Here is a 14,942-nt window from a genome sequence, read left to right as displayed (position 1 = left end):
TAAGCTGCAGAAATTACAGATTAGAGCAGCCCGTGTTTTGACATTTTCCAGCTATGATGCCGATGCAACTAAGCTACTTGAATTTTTAAGTTGGAAAAATCTGACAAGCCAGCAGGAAATTCATAGAGTTACCATGGTTTTCAAATGTCTGCACGGGCTAGCTCCTGAATATCTTAATTCTAAGTTTAAATGGCGTAACTCTGCTTATGACCTTAGGGACTCTGAAAATAAACTCAATGTTCCTCTACCTCGCACTAACTATTATCGAAAGAGCTTTAGCTATAGTGGAGCCACATTATGGAATAGTCTTCCATGTGATATAAGGAACACAGAGTCTCTGGGGTTATTTAAACGCAAGATCAATGCCACTCTATAACGCACGGCATTCACGGAAAACAGCTTTTAGTTATTAGTTAGTGTTTTAATTTTTAAATAGTTTTAGTTAATGTAATTGCTGATGAATTGTTTCGTGCTTAAATAAAGATTATACATAAAGATTATACAGATTTGTGAATAAAGCCCACCATTGGGAACCAATCAGATAACAAGGGTCGCTAGTGATTTCAAACTGGATGTAATAAATTGATTTGTAGCACTGTTTATGGTGCAGGTAGTTCTAACTCTGCGGCTACCAACCAATGCTATTTAGTGTTTTCGTTTATTATGTTGAACAAAGCATTTCAAATCTCATCAGTTTATGAATGAAATTTTAAGATGAACATTTAAAAACAGCGCTATTGAGCAGTGCTTTCGTATGATACTGTTTATTACGCTGTACATGAACAAGGTGGTTCTAACTTTTAAGCACGTGGATGAAATGCCAGCGTGTGACCCTCCAAATGAAGGTTCCTTTAGGAGCAGTACCTTCATGTGGTATTGTTCATAATGCTGCACGAGGTAGTTCTAAGTTCGTGGATCAAACCCTTATGTGTGACCATTCATATGAAAGCTACTAGTCAGTACATTAATTCGGTGCAGTTAATTACACTGTACAAGGTAGGTAAAACTCTTCATTCGCTGGATCATAACGATAACTAAACATGAATCACTGATGACTTTTAATTGTATCCTGTTCATCTTTCAAAACAAATTTATAATTTCGTGGTAGACTCATCTTTTGTGGCCTATTCTTGCCTTGCTTTACCTTCATATCTCTTATATACTCCTTAAATTTGTTAATCACCGAGTCATTGCTAGTATTTTCTCCCTTTCTGTTACGCTTGGTGGCGTTTCGGCTTCTTTTCACACGTAATCTAAAACATAAAACAGACGTATAAACAGTTTATTAAATAAATTTGGTAAGTTTCTAGAGAAACCGTTATGCCGCGTTGATGGAGGATATTACAAGATAATTTGATTTCATCAGCGGCGTTGATAATGTAAATTGGTAAACTGTTCTGATTGATCGTTCCAATAACTCTACTTTTCATTTTTCGACACTCAATCAAAACTCGTTCTAAGAGAAACTACCTTCTCTCTGATAAGACCCTTGATTTATTTGTTCGTTGAACGACAGCTCAATCCGCTCTGGATACACGTATCGAAATCTCTCTCGAGGCTCCTTACTTCTTTTATCATGCTTAGGTTGATTGGTTTCTGTAAATGAATGAAAAATGAAACTTTAATACAAATCTGACATGACCGAAAATAACACATCACTTAAAATCATATCCCTTCAAAAGATGTTTTCAAATCAAATATTACGGAGGTATGCCTAACAGAAGATAGCTAAAAGGAAACCTAAAGAAAGTAAGGAGGACAATTTTTTTTAGAGCATGCATTATGGGTAGAGCAAGCCTTCACAGAATCTTTTGTTAACATAGGTAAATATTAGAGAGGGAACAAGAAAAGAAAAAGGGGAGATGATTGTTAAATAGATGGTATTGATTGATACCTATTGCAAATAACGAACCTGAATAATCTTTGGTACTTTCCTACGAGCCTAGGAACCGTGATTCCATTCACGTAAGACAAGTCGACTGAAAGGGCCAAGGGTTAGGTTGGGGATTTGAGGAATATATATGATGGAGATTTCTTAATAAAGCTGAAACTGAGAAGTAACTATATTTCTTCGACAAATAGTATTCTGTACCCGGTATCGTGGAAGCCTTAGACGTCAGCAACGGCATCGGCAGCAACAACAAAACAAAAGCAACAACAACAAAGCAAAAACAGCAATAACAATTCAGGAAAAATTCTGACACTGACTTCTAATGTCATGCTCAGAGGAGGCTCGCTCCAATCCATCAAAGTCAATTCCCGAGGCCTGGCTGTAGTCTCTGCAGCTTACTGACCGTCGTCTGGTCGGGACCTGGTTCTTAACGTCAAGCGGGATTTTGCGCTTTTTCTTTTGCACTGAGCCCACACTATTGTAGCGACGAAACTCCTTGCTGAGACCTGAAAAAAGATTGGTAATTTTCGTTGGAACCAAGACAGGACCAGTTCTTAAGGCTTTAATTCCTTAATTCCTTGATTCATCAATCTTAGACTATCTTTAAATCATCCCCAAATTCTGACATCCAGCAAGACTGAAAATAGGGTGTGGCCGATGGGTGCACGTCCTCCCATCCTACCTTTGTCATAACAAAGTGGAAAATCGGATACAACCACAAACAACCTTACGTGTCCCGAACGACAAATACAACGCTATTGGAGCACTCTCAGTCGAGAACTTCCTGCCCATGTCCCACCATGTGCGTATTGCAAAGTGGCTAGAATAATTTTCTCAGTGCAACACGAAAAACTTTACCTCCATCGTCTTCAAGAGCGTGGTTGATGTAGGACGTTTTGGTTTTGGGTGAGCACAGAGACGAATGCAGAAAAGGAATACGTCCAATCTTCAGCTTGACAGTTCCGTAAGCGCGCTAGGTAGGATTAAAACGAAATATGATCATCCTGATACAATCTTTGAACGCAATAAAATGTTTTTATTGTTCATCGCCATTAACCCTCATGCAGTCTAATAAAAGCTCTCAGTAAAGTGTCCCAAGACCCGCTATAGTTAATGAAAATATATGACTTTTTATATAACTTATCACTATTATTATGACCAACTTACGCCACTTGAGTCTTAGAGCCATTAACATCATAGCTTAACTAACCAATCAGTTTACCGGACTTAGTACATTCGACTGAGAACGATTATTCACTTGACTCTGATGATAACTTTCACTCAGGTTGTGGAAATGTCAGTCACTATTATCGACAACGGTACCTCTCAGGACTACACTCACTGGGACGATCATACTATACCATCACTATTATTGGTATTAAAAGAAAAAATCTTTCAGATAGAACTTTTCGTAGTTGTTTCAAACTTTTGTATTCCTAGCTCTCAAGGTGCCCGTCACAACCCAGTGGTATAAATGGTTCTCACGTAACTTTTAATGATGTGGGATAAAAAGCGATGTACATCCCATCCAACAGAAATGGCTATACTCTTAAACAAACCATACCACAGAAACCAGGATAAGCTAAAACAACCTTCCGAATCAGTCTCGTAAGCAGATTTTATTTTCCATATTTAGTCTGAGTACCAGGCCTTCCAATGGAAGGGGAAGTGGAGACAAACGAGAGCATGAGGAAGGGCTTTTCTACTTTTTATCTCCCCCAGCCCCCCCACTCCCCTTGGAAAGACTGGTACTCAGGCTACACCATGTTCGGAGCTAACAGTTTTCTTCTGACCTGTAAAACTTTACAGGCCTCTTCTTGTGTTGTTTTCTTAAGATTCACACCGTTCACCTCCAGAATCCTGTCCCCCTGATGGATCGATCCCTCTTTGAATGCAATGCTGTCCTCTGACTGAAATAAGAGAACAATAACATGATTTAAATAACCTTGTGCCATTTCAGAGTATCAGGGCTTGTGAATTGTGAGGTCATGCAGATCTTGTAAATCGTCGCCCAAGTCCGGCCCGTCAGGGACCAGTTTTTTGTCTATCGCGAGGGGGGGTAATTGAAGGATTTTGGGGCAATCACATGGTTTTCAGGGGGGACCCGAGGCGGATTAGTCCTTGCCAACAGAGTATAGAGGTGGGACTGGAGAAAATTGACTGTCTTTTAACTGCCAATGAGGGGGAATCTAACAACTACGACAGATCCTTACATAGGGGATAAGGTAAATTTTATCAAGACAATAAGAATGTCACTTACCACATAACTAACAAATACACCTTTCTTATCCCTGTAATTATGACCAGGAGAGAAAAAAATAACGACTGTGAAACCAAATGATAAATTTTTATTCTGTTACAGTTGAAACAAATTCGTGCACTGAGTCTTTTGTAAACTGCACAGAGTCTCCATTTTTAAAAATGTAAATCAGGGTCACTTCGATCGTGGAGATAAAGAGAAAGAGAGCAAATCTTTGCCAAATTCTATATTTCATTTAGATTATGTGATTTCTTCGTTGCTATTAATTTATGTAATATCATTATCAAAACATCATAATGTATGATAGAAGATATGGTTAAATTATTTGGAAACTTACTTTCTCCCGAGAATGCTTAGTCCCAAGTATTCAGTGAAGGATTTCACCAAATTCACTTCAAAGATGGTCGATGGTTCTATTTTTGACAGAAGGAGATTTAACAATCCTCTGGTCAACTAAAGGGGTATACGCAACAACACTTTGATAATCGATTATTCATCATCTGTTTTGAAAATCATTGAGTTTGTTTAAAAGGATTTGTTGAATATTACGACAACTTGTTACCTTCGATTGAAGTGAAAATCTTCTCGGGATCCTCTCGCAAGATGGTTAGACTTACTGGAGATGGAGCTAATCTCAAAGCAGAGACCACATTTTTATGGTTCATTTGCTGCAGGTTTTCACCATTTACCTAAAGACATAAGACAGTTGTTGCTAGTCCTTAGGATCTATCTAATCTAATCATAGCCTTGACTACGTAACGTAGCTCTTTGAGGGGATTCTTCACTAAGCTTTATTCTGTCTCGTTAACATACCATAATAATTTGGTCTCCGACTGCAATTCTTCCATCCTTAGCTGCCGCGCCTCCAGGTTCAATCACGTTTATGACCACACCTCCCTAAAAATGACGAATGCACAACATTAGCGTTAAGTATTTTAATCGTACGTGAACATGACACACCATATATGATCCTGAATGGACCTGGAGCTCTTGCATCGTTATTTCGCTGCTTATATACTTTATACTTTCGCAGCAGTACGTGCTTATCAAAATTTGAGTCACTGAATGACCTGCTACAAAACTGAGTCAGCGTCTGGTTAATTTTGCAAGCAATAAGATCATTAATGAACAATTTGTGGGCTTGTCTCCAAATTCTAAAAATGAATTTTGAAAAACATAGATGGCACGTGGGGCATGATTTCAAACGCGAGCTTGCTGTTTCTTCTTAACTAAAATGAAAACGAGTAATAATCATGAACTTCCTCTAATAACTCTCATACCAGATATGTGTCGGATCCACCAACAACTCCTAAACCGAGCCCCGTAGTTTCTTTTTCAATGGTTATGGTAGTCTCGACAAATTCCTTTATTTGTGCCGTGTATCCTAGTGGAGAGGAAAGCAGTTCCACTTCGATCCTTAATAGAAAATCATCCAAAATAACTTCATACTTTTATTTCAAGACAGGGACGGCAAAGCGTTTTGAAATCAGGGCACTCATCCTCAAACGACTTAAGCCTTAAACGACTTAAGCCTTTAACCCACTAACATTTCCCAAAGTGTGTTTTACATAGTTCGTAGGCTAAGGAAAGCCTCTCTGAAATCTTAAAAGTGTTAAGTCTGTCTATATAACAGACCAGGAATATCTTTTCGCCAAGTGCTATCCTGATGGAATATTCAAAGCATGAATGTTTTCCCAAACTAAGTTAATACCGTGTCAACTATATTCGACGTAACGAAACGTGGGAGGTTACTCTCCCCCAATTTCCGTTTTACGGGGAAGGAGCTGCAGACTTTGATATTGACCGTTTTCATAAACAGTTTGGATTGCAACAGATTGTACTCGATAGCTGTCCGAAAGTTCAATACATGCAAACTATTCAATTAGACCTACTGTGTCAACTTTAGAAGTTGGAAATAAATTAGCTCTATAATTTTTCCAATGCTATTGCAAGGAACTTAGATATCGTCAGCTATGATAACAATAGATGGTAGAAATTGCCAAGAAATGATGTTTTACCTCGAGACGAAGCCGTTTCAACTTTAGTTGTTTTTTCAGACACAGGAGGCATTGGAATTCGTTCACAGAATTTTAACATGCGGAGCGCACAATTCAACTCAGTTTTCTCCCAACCTCCGGACAATGGCGTTGCTCCTTAGCTGAATATTCGTCGATCGAACCCGGCCTGTGTTGTTGGTTAAGTCCTACGATAATCAGCTTTGCTTGATTTGCTGAACTTTAAAGGGTGTCAAAGCTAATATATTTAAATCTTATCTACAAAGGCATGCATATTTTGAATTATCATTTCATTTTGTTTGAACAACCTGAATAGATTTTCCTTTTAAATGAATTAATCATAGTTAGCTGTCCGCATATCTGCAGTTCTTTTGTTTACTTTACTAACTCCTGTAAGCCTTTGGTACATACTGCATTACTCACAGACACACCACAAACCTTGGCTGTCTTAAATACTTTAAAGTTGATTAACTACTCTATAAAATGGGGTCAGCGATTGCAAAAAGAAGGGGGAGGGGAGAGAAGGGGAGATTCGTCCGTTCGTCCCGAGTTATGCAGAAAATTAATCATCTCGCATTTACCGGTTTTAATACTTTTCCTATCTCGGTCTTTTTTTCATTGCTTCCTTTTGCTTTGTTTTGGTATTGATACTTAACTTTTGTCTGTTTATGTTATTTTTTTCTTAAGGTTAGTGACTGGAAAAGGAACAGAGATCTTTGAATATTCGGCGTGAAACTAAAAGACCAGTATGTTTTGTCTTTGTCTGCACCAACTGGTTGCTTTAAGGCACTGTTCTCTAGTTTATTCTTGGGTTAAAAAAAACAATTCTTAAATGATATACCCTGATCGTTTGTCTCAAGGTCGTAAAATGAATTATTATACTTCGCCATGATGAAGAACTTCAACTCTTTCTATAAGAAAATAATTCATTTGTGTCTCATTCATTTACGTGGTAGTTGATGTAAAAGCCAGATTAACCGATCATTGAACTGGTTACCAATTCAATCCACATCTTCAAATTTTATTCGGCTCAACTCAAAGCTGCAGTCTTAAATCTGACCATTTTTCTTTTCATAAAATTTAAAAACATATATTAAAATAATTAAACATAATTAAAAGAAAACTTATTTTTACTCACTTCCGGAACAATTTGGGCAAAAGGAACATCAGTTTAGCATTTTTCCTGTTGATCTCAACTGTTTACATAATTTGAATTACGGCTCTGACAAATGCATATCCGCGAATTTTAAGTTTCGCAGTTTAAGGCAAAGCTTCAGTGTTTCTATTACATTTTTGTGCTCTTCCATAATGACGTTTAAAATAAAACTGGTTTGTCTATTTACATTTGTTAGCACTTAAAGAGGCAGTTTTGCTGCAGACGCATCTTTTCGACCAGTAGAAATGCAAACTATTGTGTTGCATGTAAATTAAAGCCGAAAATCTGCAGTAAATGTTGACCATTAATTTTGATGACCAAACCGTATCTTAATTGCCAGGTCCAGGTGACAATATACCTCGCCTTTTTAAAATTCATTTCCGAATCTACACTTCTGATCTTTTTTTCCAATGCATCTCATGCGGCGCATATTTTTGCCAATAGTCCTTGTGGCTATCTATAGTCGGAACTTATGTGGACATTTCACCGTTCAAAACAGTCTATTCACTGGGCATGTGGTTAAAACTCTTTATGGTATCAACTGGCTTCAGTGTATTGAAGAGTGTCAAAAACTTACAAATTGCATCTCATACAACTTTTTTCTGCCTGGAAAGATCTGTGAGCTTAACGATTGGGGTTTGGTAGATCGCTGTGATGATGAAAAGAGTCTTATCAAAGATTCTGGATGGATTTTTCACGAAATGGTTTCTTTTGAGGTAAAATAAATTAGCATTTCGAATACGAGAGTTATCTCTCACTTGGTTTGCTCCAGCCGATCACCAGCGATTGACGAATTCAAAAGTCCAATATTTCTTTTTCTTTGGGCGTAAAATGGATAATTTTATCGGTACTACTTACTTTATGTCTTTTTGTCCGCTTAATGCGGACAAAATATCGCAGGCAAGGAAAGATGTTTTTAAGACAGCTGTCACAAATGCTTGAATTTACCATTAGAATATCTAATTGTTGCTCTCGATCGCCACACGAGGCTCCTTCTACATTACTGTTGCTAACAGTATATGCAAGAAAATTTCTTACGTATGAAGCCCAGTCATGGTTTAGTTTACCATAGAGTCATCTGCGCTCCAGTTGGTATCTGACCACACATTAAGATCAAACTGAATGTTCTCGAAGGACTCAGAGTTCATCTCTGTTCACGTTCGTGGAAAATGTTTGACACGTTTCTTTACAGTCTCTTTGCATTTACAATTTGTTAATTCTGCAGTTTTTTTTATTTACATACTATCATTCAACTCCATGCAACCTTGAAAACTCACCAGTCAAAAAAATTACAATTAATATACTTCGCGAGCGCAGTGGTAAACAATGCAAAATTACCGTTGACCCACTGAAAATAATTTTTTTGATTGCGCAGTTTAAGTCAAACAAATGAACCCGAATCTACAACTGAAGCTTACGACGCCAAATGTGATTCAACATTAAAACATAGAAGAATAACTTTTAGTTAAAGCTTTCTTTATTCAATTTTCGCTCTTATAAACTTAATTATTATTAGACCTTTATGTAACTCTGCTCTTTTAGTCCCAAGTCGGAAATGTATATTAGTGCAGTTTGCTCCCATATTTTGCGCGCGCTTGTAACCACGAAATAAGGCAAAATGACGTTCAAAGTTAAGTATCAGCAAATGTTTTGTCATTTTATTTTTTATCAGATTTGAATATTGCGGTGAAGCTAGGTTGCAAGGAAAGAGTCAGCACCCAGTTTTTGGTGATTATTTCGAACGAAATTTAAAATAAAAGCAATAATCTTTCTCACCTCAATGCGAGATAAGGTTGATTTTTGTTCACCACTTTTCTTGAAAAAATAAAAATAAAAAAAAAGTAAGTTTTGACCTCGGGGTAATACGACTCCTTTAAATCAGATTATAACCTGGTCGTTTCGATACGTTGTTACTCTTAAGCAAATTAAAACCAAAGCAAAATTAAAAATTAAAACAATTTAGGTCTAATTGATGAGGTCTGAACCCATTTAAACCAGATGTCACTTGGGTGCTATTACTGAACTGAGCTGCGAATCCACAAATTCAGAGCAAGAAAAATCACAGCGGGTCTGGATTCGTTCCCTGTAAAGAAATACTGTCTATAATAATGTTGTTATGAACGATTTTTGACTTGGTCCAACTAAACTTTCACAAACTTGACTTGCAGGCGAGGTTATCACACGTAAAACCAAGTAAAGGTGAGGAACCGTTAAGATTAAGCGAAATAGCTCGTAACAAAAGCGCCGGAATGATATTTTCATTTATTCGAAGACCGAGGAAAATTTGCCATCTTTCTTACAGTGTTAACGCACGGAATTTCGTACAAGATATTTTTTAGCTTTGTGGATAAATTTCAGGACGCATCAAAATTATCTTCACCATCACAAACACTGTCAAGCATTTCCCATACCCTTTTTTAATAACACATCGGTAAAGGGGAAAAATTCTGCTCACAAAGTTGCTACCGGAGTGGTCAAATTTAAGCTAGGACTTCTAAGAACTTCTTGTTCGGTCTTCCTTCTTGTTGCTTATATATCCCCGTAAATTTGCCAAAAGAATTGGTATGGTTACAAGTTTGTTCATTGGCTGCCCCTGTGTGACCTTGAGAACATATTGCTGAAAAAAAAAGACAAACCAACTAGTTCACAAACCAGCCAAAAAGAAGAAAAATAACTAGTTGCAAAAAGATATTATACATCATCCGCAGAGGCCTCGATGAAGGGTTAAAGAGACAACGTTTGTATTAAAATTATTTCCACGCGCTCTCCCAGAAAATACAGTCGTTTCACATTCTACTTACACCTTTACTACGACTTCTAGATCTCATTGCATTGTTTACCTGTGATGGTACCATGGAAATGTTTATCGATGGTAAAAGTCTTGGGGAACACCATTGTGATTGGAAAGAGATTCAACAGTTCCTTATCCCAAGATTTACAAAAGTTGTGTCAGTTAAAGGAATGAGCGCGTCTTTGGATTCTGGAATACTTGGTTCATTCAGCAACGGCTTGATAACCAATGAAAGCTGGAAATGTAGTCTTCATTGGTTCCCCGGATGGAGTTCCCCGGATTTTGATGACAGTCCGTGGTCAGCGGCCGTGGTGGTCGCAGAATACGGTAATATCGCAGGTATCGACCCAGCAGCCAAGTGGATATGGACAAATCCAAGAGGATTTGATGAGGCTTATTGCAGGCTAAGCCTACGCTGAACGCAAAACCGTTTATCTCAGAGACAGGTCATTTTTTATCACCAAGGGGGGGTTAACCTAAGCCTCTGTCACATTCTGACAATCCCCTTCATTTACAATTAATTGGCAGTGGATTTTCAATATCACGGTCCCCCCTCTTAATACTCTGGAGGCCACGACTGATTCCCTCCCATTACCGTACGTTGAAAACCATGTAATCCCCCCCTAAAAAAAAAATTTTCCACCCCGCAATCCCCTCCTGACGTGTATGAAAATAATTCTCAACGAAATCTGTCGTCAACTTGTAACCATATATTCCAGTTTGTCTTTTTTGAATGAGCCATATGCACGTTTACTTAAGAACACCTAATCTTTCTCTCAAGTCTTGATTTCGTGTACGCACATGAGAAATTTAAGGGAAAGTTATTCCATAACAGGCTAAGATAAATAATATCTCTGTGGAAAAACGAGGTGGCACTGAAAAAAAAACGACAAAAGAAAAATAGGGGTGAATTTTTAACAATTGACGTCATCGTAAATATGTCACATTTTACATAATCCGTACAAATAAAGTCAAACTGGCTGACAGAGCAATAAAAAAGAGTGATCTTTACTTACCATGAAGTAAAAGGAGCGTGCCGAAAAAAATCATGCCGGAAAATTAAAGTCGTGTCAGAAAACTAAAGTCGTACCGCAAAATTAAAATCATCTTGCCAGAAAATTGAAGTCGTACCGGAAAATTAAAGTCGTGCCGAGAAAAAAAACTGAGACGGTGAAAAAATTTGATGAGAAACGTGAGATGGTACTTACTGAGCTCCGTTTGCCCTCCCACGTTAACAGTTCAATTGAAGGATTTGTAAAATACCGCCCATTAACACATTAAGTGAAAATTTGATAAAATGTTGTAATTTTTAAAGGAGACTTAATCCTGCTGTGCAACAGCGACACCAAGGCAATTATCCGCATCTTTTTACCGTCATCCCGTCAATTAATTATTTAAGCATCTCTTTCGCTTTTAGCGCCAAAAGGAACATCTGTTATCAGCGTGAAACAAGCCTCATTGCAATTGGTTATTGGTGATGCTAACCCATCCTTTATCATGATTTTCTTGCTGAAACGCATATCAGGCCGGAACATCAAAACCAAACTCCTCAAAAACATCTCTCCAAAGTCTGAGCGTCGTTTGTAGGAAGTCTTCATATTTACTCTAACGATGGGAAAACATACGATCGGTTCATACATTGGGATTTATTATTTGATTCAAGAGTACTAAAGAATTTTCGTGTACGCGCAACAAAGAATATGGGGGTTTTAGAAATACTAACATATGTTGGTCTCTCTGTCTCGAGTTTCAGTTTTCTGTTAGTCTTAGTGACTTACTCACTTTTTAAACAGCTTCGAACTTTACCCGGAATCAACTTGATGAATTTCTCTACGGCACATTTGTTGGCAGACCTACTTTTCCTTCTAGCAAGCAGTGCAACGAAGCTCACATGTACAATAATCGCCATTTTAATGCATTATTTCTTTCTAGCGTCCTTCACCTGGATGTCATTCATCGCGTTTGAAACGTGGCGAACTTTTTCCACAATCTGCATACAGCGCAGAAATCTGACCAGAAGTGAAAAGTGTCTTAGTTTAATGCGAAGAATTGCAGTGGGATGGCTTCCTGCTTTTGCTGTTGTGGCAGTGTGTGTAGCACTTCACCTGTTCGACGCTGATACGTTTCTTTACGGCGCCCGCGCTACTTCGAGTAACTTCTGCTGGATAAACAATCCAACTGCGCTTTTGTTCGCGTTCGCTCTGCCAGTATTTATTGCCATATTGTTTAACATTGTACTCTTTTCCTTGACTGTGATAGCTATACGAAAAACAAACCGTCAACTGAGAGAAGCAACATACCATGTAAAAAACCGCATAAATGCGGCTGTGTTCGTTAAGATTTTCAGTTTGATGGGCTTCACATGGATTTTTGGCTTATTGATACCGTTACACAGAAGCTTTGCATACCCATTTGTCATATTTACCACTTTCATGGGACTGTATGTAGCGCTGGCGTTTGTGTTTACACCAAAAATCATGAGTTTATATCGCGCCATGCTGTGCGCTAATAAAACTGAGGTGGTTCCTATTGGAGCTGAAGTAAATAACAGCGCCCCTAAACATGAAAGGCAAAAAACTCACGAATGACTAGATTTATGATTTACAAAAACATAGCAAACAAAGCAGAAATTCCGTGCATTACTATTTCCCTGCTTTAAGCTGTAAAAAATTCACCTATGGTGATATAACGAAAAGGCAAAATTAGTCGTTCAAAAATGTAAAATGGTGTTACTTAAAATGGAATAAAGCACACCGACCATTAGTAAAACGGACTCTTTCTCGTTTGTTTGTTATTACCATAAATTATTACCTTTTTTATCGGGTATGGATACGAAAAAGTAAAAGCTAAGTGGAAAGAGAAGCGGAAAATAGGTAAGCGTGCTCCTCGCCGGTCCAACTGTAGACGGAACACATTTGACGAAACGACGTAATTATCTGCTTAGGCCAGAAGGGGAAAATATTAAGATCCGACCAGCTCAACAATGATTCTCCTTGAATGATTTTAAAGCCATTCGTAGGTTCGATAAGCTGATTTTCAACTCTCTCACTACCTATCCGAGAGATTTCTTCCTCCCTCCATTACGCAATGACTCTAGATGCATCACTTCAATTTATTTCTAAGGAATATCGGAGGATTTTTCGAAGACATACCATCGGAGTTTTCGTTTGCATTACTCTGCTATATGGAACGACTTTAAATTTCAGCACTACGTGATATGATCGTTATGGCCTTTTAGTTATTCGTGCTGCAAATTGATATTCAAATATGCGAATAAAATAGATAAATAAAGAAGCCGTCATTTGGCCGGAATGATCGTGTGTTTTTTCATGATACTTCCTTAGTTTAAATTTTCGATTTAGAAAGATCGTCTTGCTCGTTATAACGGAATGCTTAGGATACAATTTCTTTCATTTCTCCAAGTTTGTAGAGAACTAATTAGAGATCTCATGAAATATTTTCCTTTGCTGTTGTTGGCTGTCAAGACTTCTGTGTGGTTTTTTTTTTTTTTTTTTTTTTTTAAATGACACTCGATCGAGTAATGCTCTAAGTTTTATTTGTTCATCGCAGCTGCTGACTTTTGACCCCGGCAATACATTCATAAATTAAAGCCGTGATCCCAACGATCGGATCCTTGTTAACTGTATGTACACACCATCCGAAAAGATTCGTCCCAACGAGAGAACCAGGCATTTATAGAGTGATCCACATTGAGCACTTTAAGTTCAGTTGACAAGATGCAAAATTCCGTCTTCTCTCAGAACCAATCAGATCTTGTTATTTGCCGTAAATTTGGCGTCTGCTTGCATTTACATATTAGTTTTGTAATAAAGACTCGAGCAAACTACGTAATCCTCGTCAGTTTTACTCTTCATAAAGGCTCACAATGATTTCGACGCCTTTGAATCTGAAAGAGTACAGGTAATCTTGTTGAGAACATTTGAAAATAAATTCATCGCGGTCCTACAGCTAGACCGAATTTCCAGTAAACAGATGGGAACATCTTGTAAAAGGAAGATTCATACGACTCGCTGGGTAACAAACAGTATAGATGACAAAGGATGGAAATAAAGAGCACCCAGTCTGCTATTTCAATTCCTATTAGCTATGGGTGCCCGTCAGTCTTATCAAAACTGTTATTTATTTTGTGAAGCTAGAATTCTTATTCAACCAGTTTGCATTTAGGGGAGGGAACATGAAAGCATGGAAGAACGCATAAAAAATATTCAGCATCTTAGAGCCTTATTTCTGTTCCCCATTAAAAATCAAATGCCTAATTATAACTGAAATTTAAATATTAATGGGGTATTCTGAATTTTTTTTGAAAAATTTGTTTTAGGCCTGCCCTGCAGTGAGTGTAGATTTTATTTCAAAGAAGTAATAGGGAAAAATATAAACGATTATATACTATATATTTATTGATTTTCATTCACATCTTAAAAAAATATCAAGAAGCAGAGAGCAAACAATTCACGCAAATTCAAAGTATAAGAGCGTGACATGTTGTATCGTAAAAGAAAATTCTTATCGGTTATAATCTTCTTAAAATCCTCCGATATTACTCAGATTTAATTGGAGGATATCTAGTAACGTACTTAAATGTAAAGTTAAATAATAGATTGATTGCATGAGGGAACAGAGTCGGCTTTGTGAACCAAGGAGAGTATGGCAAAGGGTATACACGTGACGCCATAGTAAAGCGATGACGATCTATATAAGGGGGTTTTTTTATTAAAATTGTGCTGTAGTTTTATACAAGGGTGTGCTCCCAGCTACTGATAATGATCCTTATTGCTTTACGCGAAAATTTTTTAATGGAATATTCATGA

The 14,942-nt window shown here is 37.6% G+C and overlaps 3 protein-coding genes across 3 annotated transcripts; 2 read left to right on the top strand and 1 right to left on the bottom strand.

The window, feature by feature from the left end:
- Nucleotides 1-748: 748 nt before the first annotated feature.
- LOC113678374 (multiple PDZ domain protein) lies at nucleotides 749-7,330 on the bottom strand. Its single transcript, XM_089187257.1, has 11 exons — nucleotides 6,170-7,330; nucleotides 5,432-5,535; nucleotides 4,965-5,048; nucleotides 4,714-4,840; nucleotides 4,489-4,564; nucleotides 4,152-4,182; nucleotides 3,685-3,801; nucleotides 2,750-2,864; nucleotides 2,209-2,397; nucleotides 1,471-1,596; nucleotides 749-1,253 (listed from the first exon to the last, which is right to left on the bottom strand). The coding sequence occupies exons 1-11, from the start codon at nucleotides 6,246-6,248 to the stop codon at nucleotides 1,243-1,245; spliced, it is 1,059 nt and encodes a 352-aa protein (XP_089043383.1). The 5' UTR covers nucleotides 6,249-7,330; the 3' UTR covers nucleotides 749-1,242.
- Nucleotides 7,331-7,676: 346 nt separating this feature from the next.
- Nucleotides 7,677-11,129, top strand: LOC113678283 (uncharacterized). Its single transcript, XM_027195162.2, has 3 exons — nucleotides 7,677-8,038; nucleotides 9,491-9,521; nucleotides 10,144-11,129. The coding sequence occupies exons 1-3, from the start codon at nucleotides 7,733-7,735 to the stop codon at nucleotides 10,530-10,532; spliced, it is 726 nt and encodes a 241-aa protein (XP_027050963.2). The 5' UTR covers nucleotides 7,677-7,732; the 3' UTR covers nucleotides 10,533-11,129.
- Nucleotides 11,130-11,673: 544 nt separating this feature from the next.
- LOC113678282 (adhesion G protein-coupled receptor G6-like) lies at nucleotides 11,674-12,882 on the top strand. Its single transcript, XM_027195161.2, has one exon. It carries the CDS (start codon nucleotides 11,814-11,816, stop codon nucleotides 12,699-12,701), a length of 888 nt encoding a protein of 295 aa, XP_027050962.2. The 5' UTR covers nucleotides 11,674-11,813; the 3' UTR covers nucleotides 12,702-12,882.
- The last annotated feature ends 2,060 nt before the right edge of the window (nucleotides 12,883-14,942 follow it).

Source organism: Pocillopora damicornis, chromosome 11, assembly GCF_964200805.1.
Source record: "Pocillopora damicornis chromosome 11, jaPocDami1.2, whole genome shotgun sequence".
Classification (NCBI taxonomy): domain Eukaryota; kingdom Metazoa; phylum Cnidaria; class Anthozoa; order Scleractinia; family Pocilloporidae; genus Pocillopora; species Pocillopora damicornis.
Note: the sequence above shows the minus strand (reverse complement) of the source record. Positions and strands in the feature narration are given on the sequence as shown.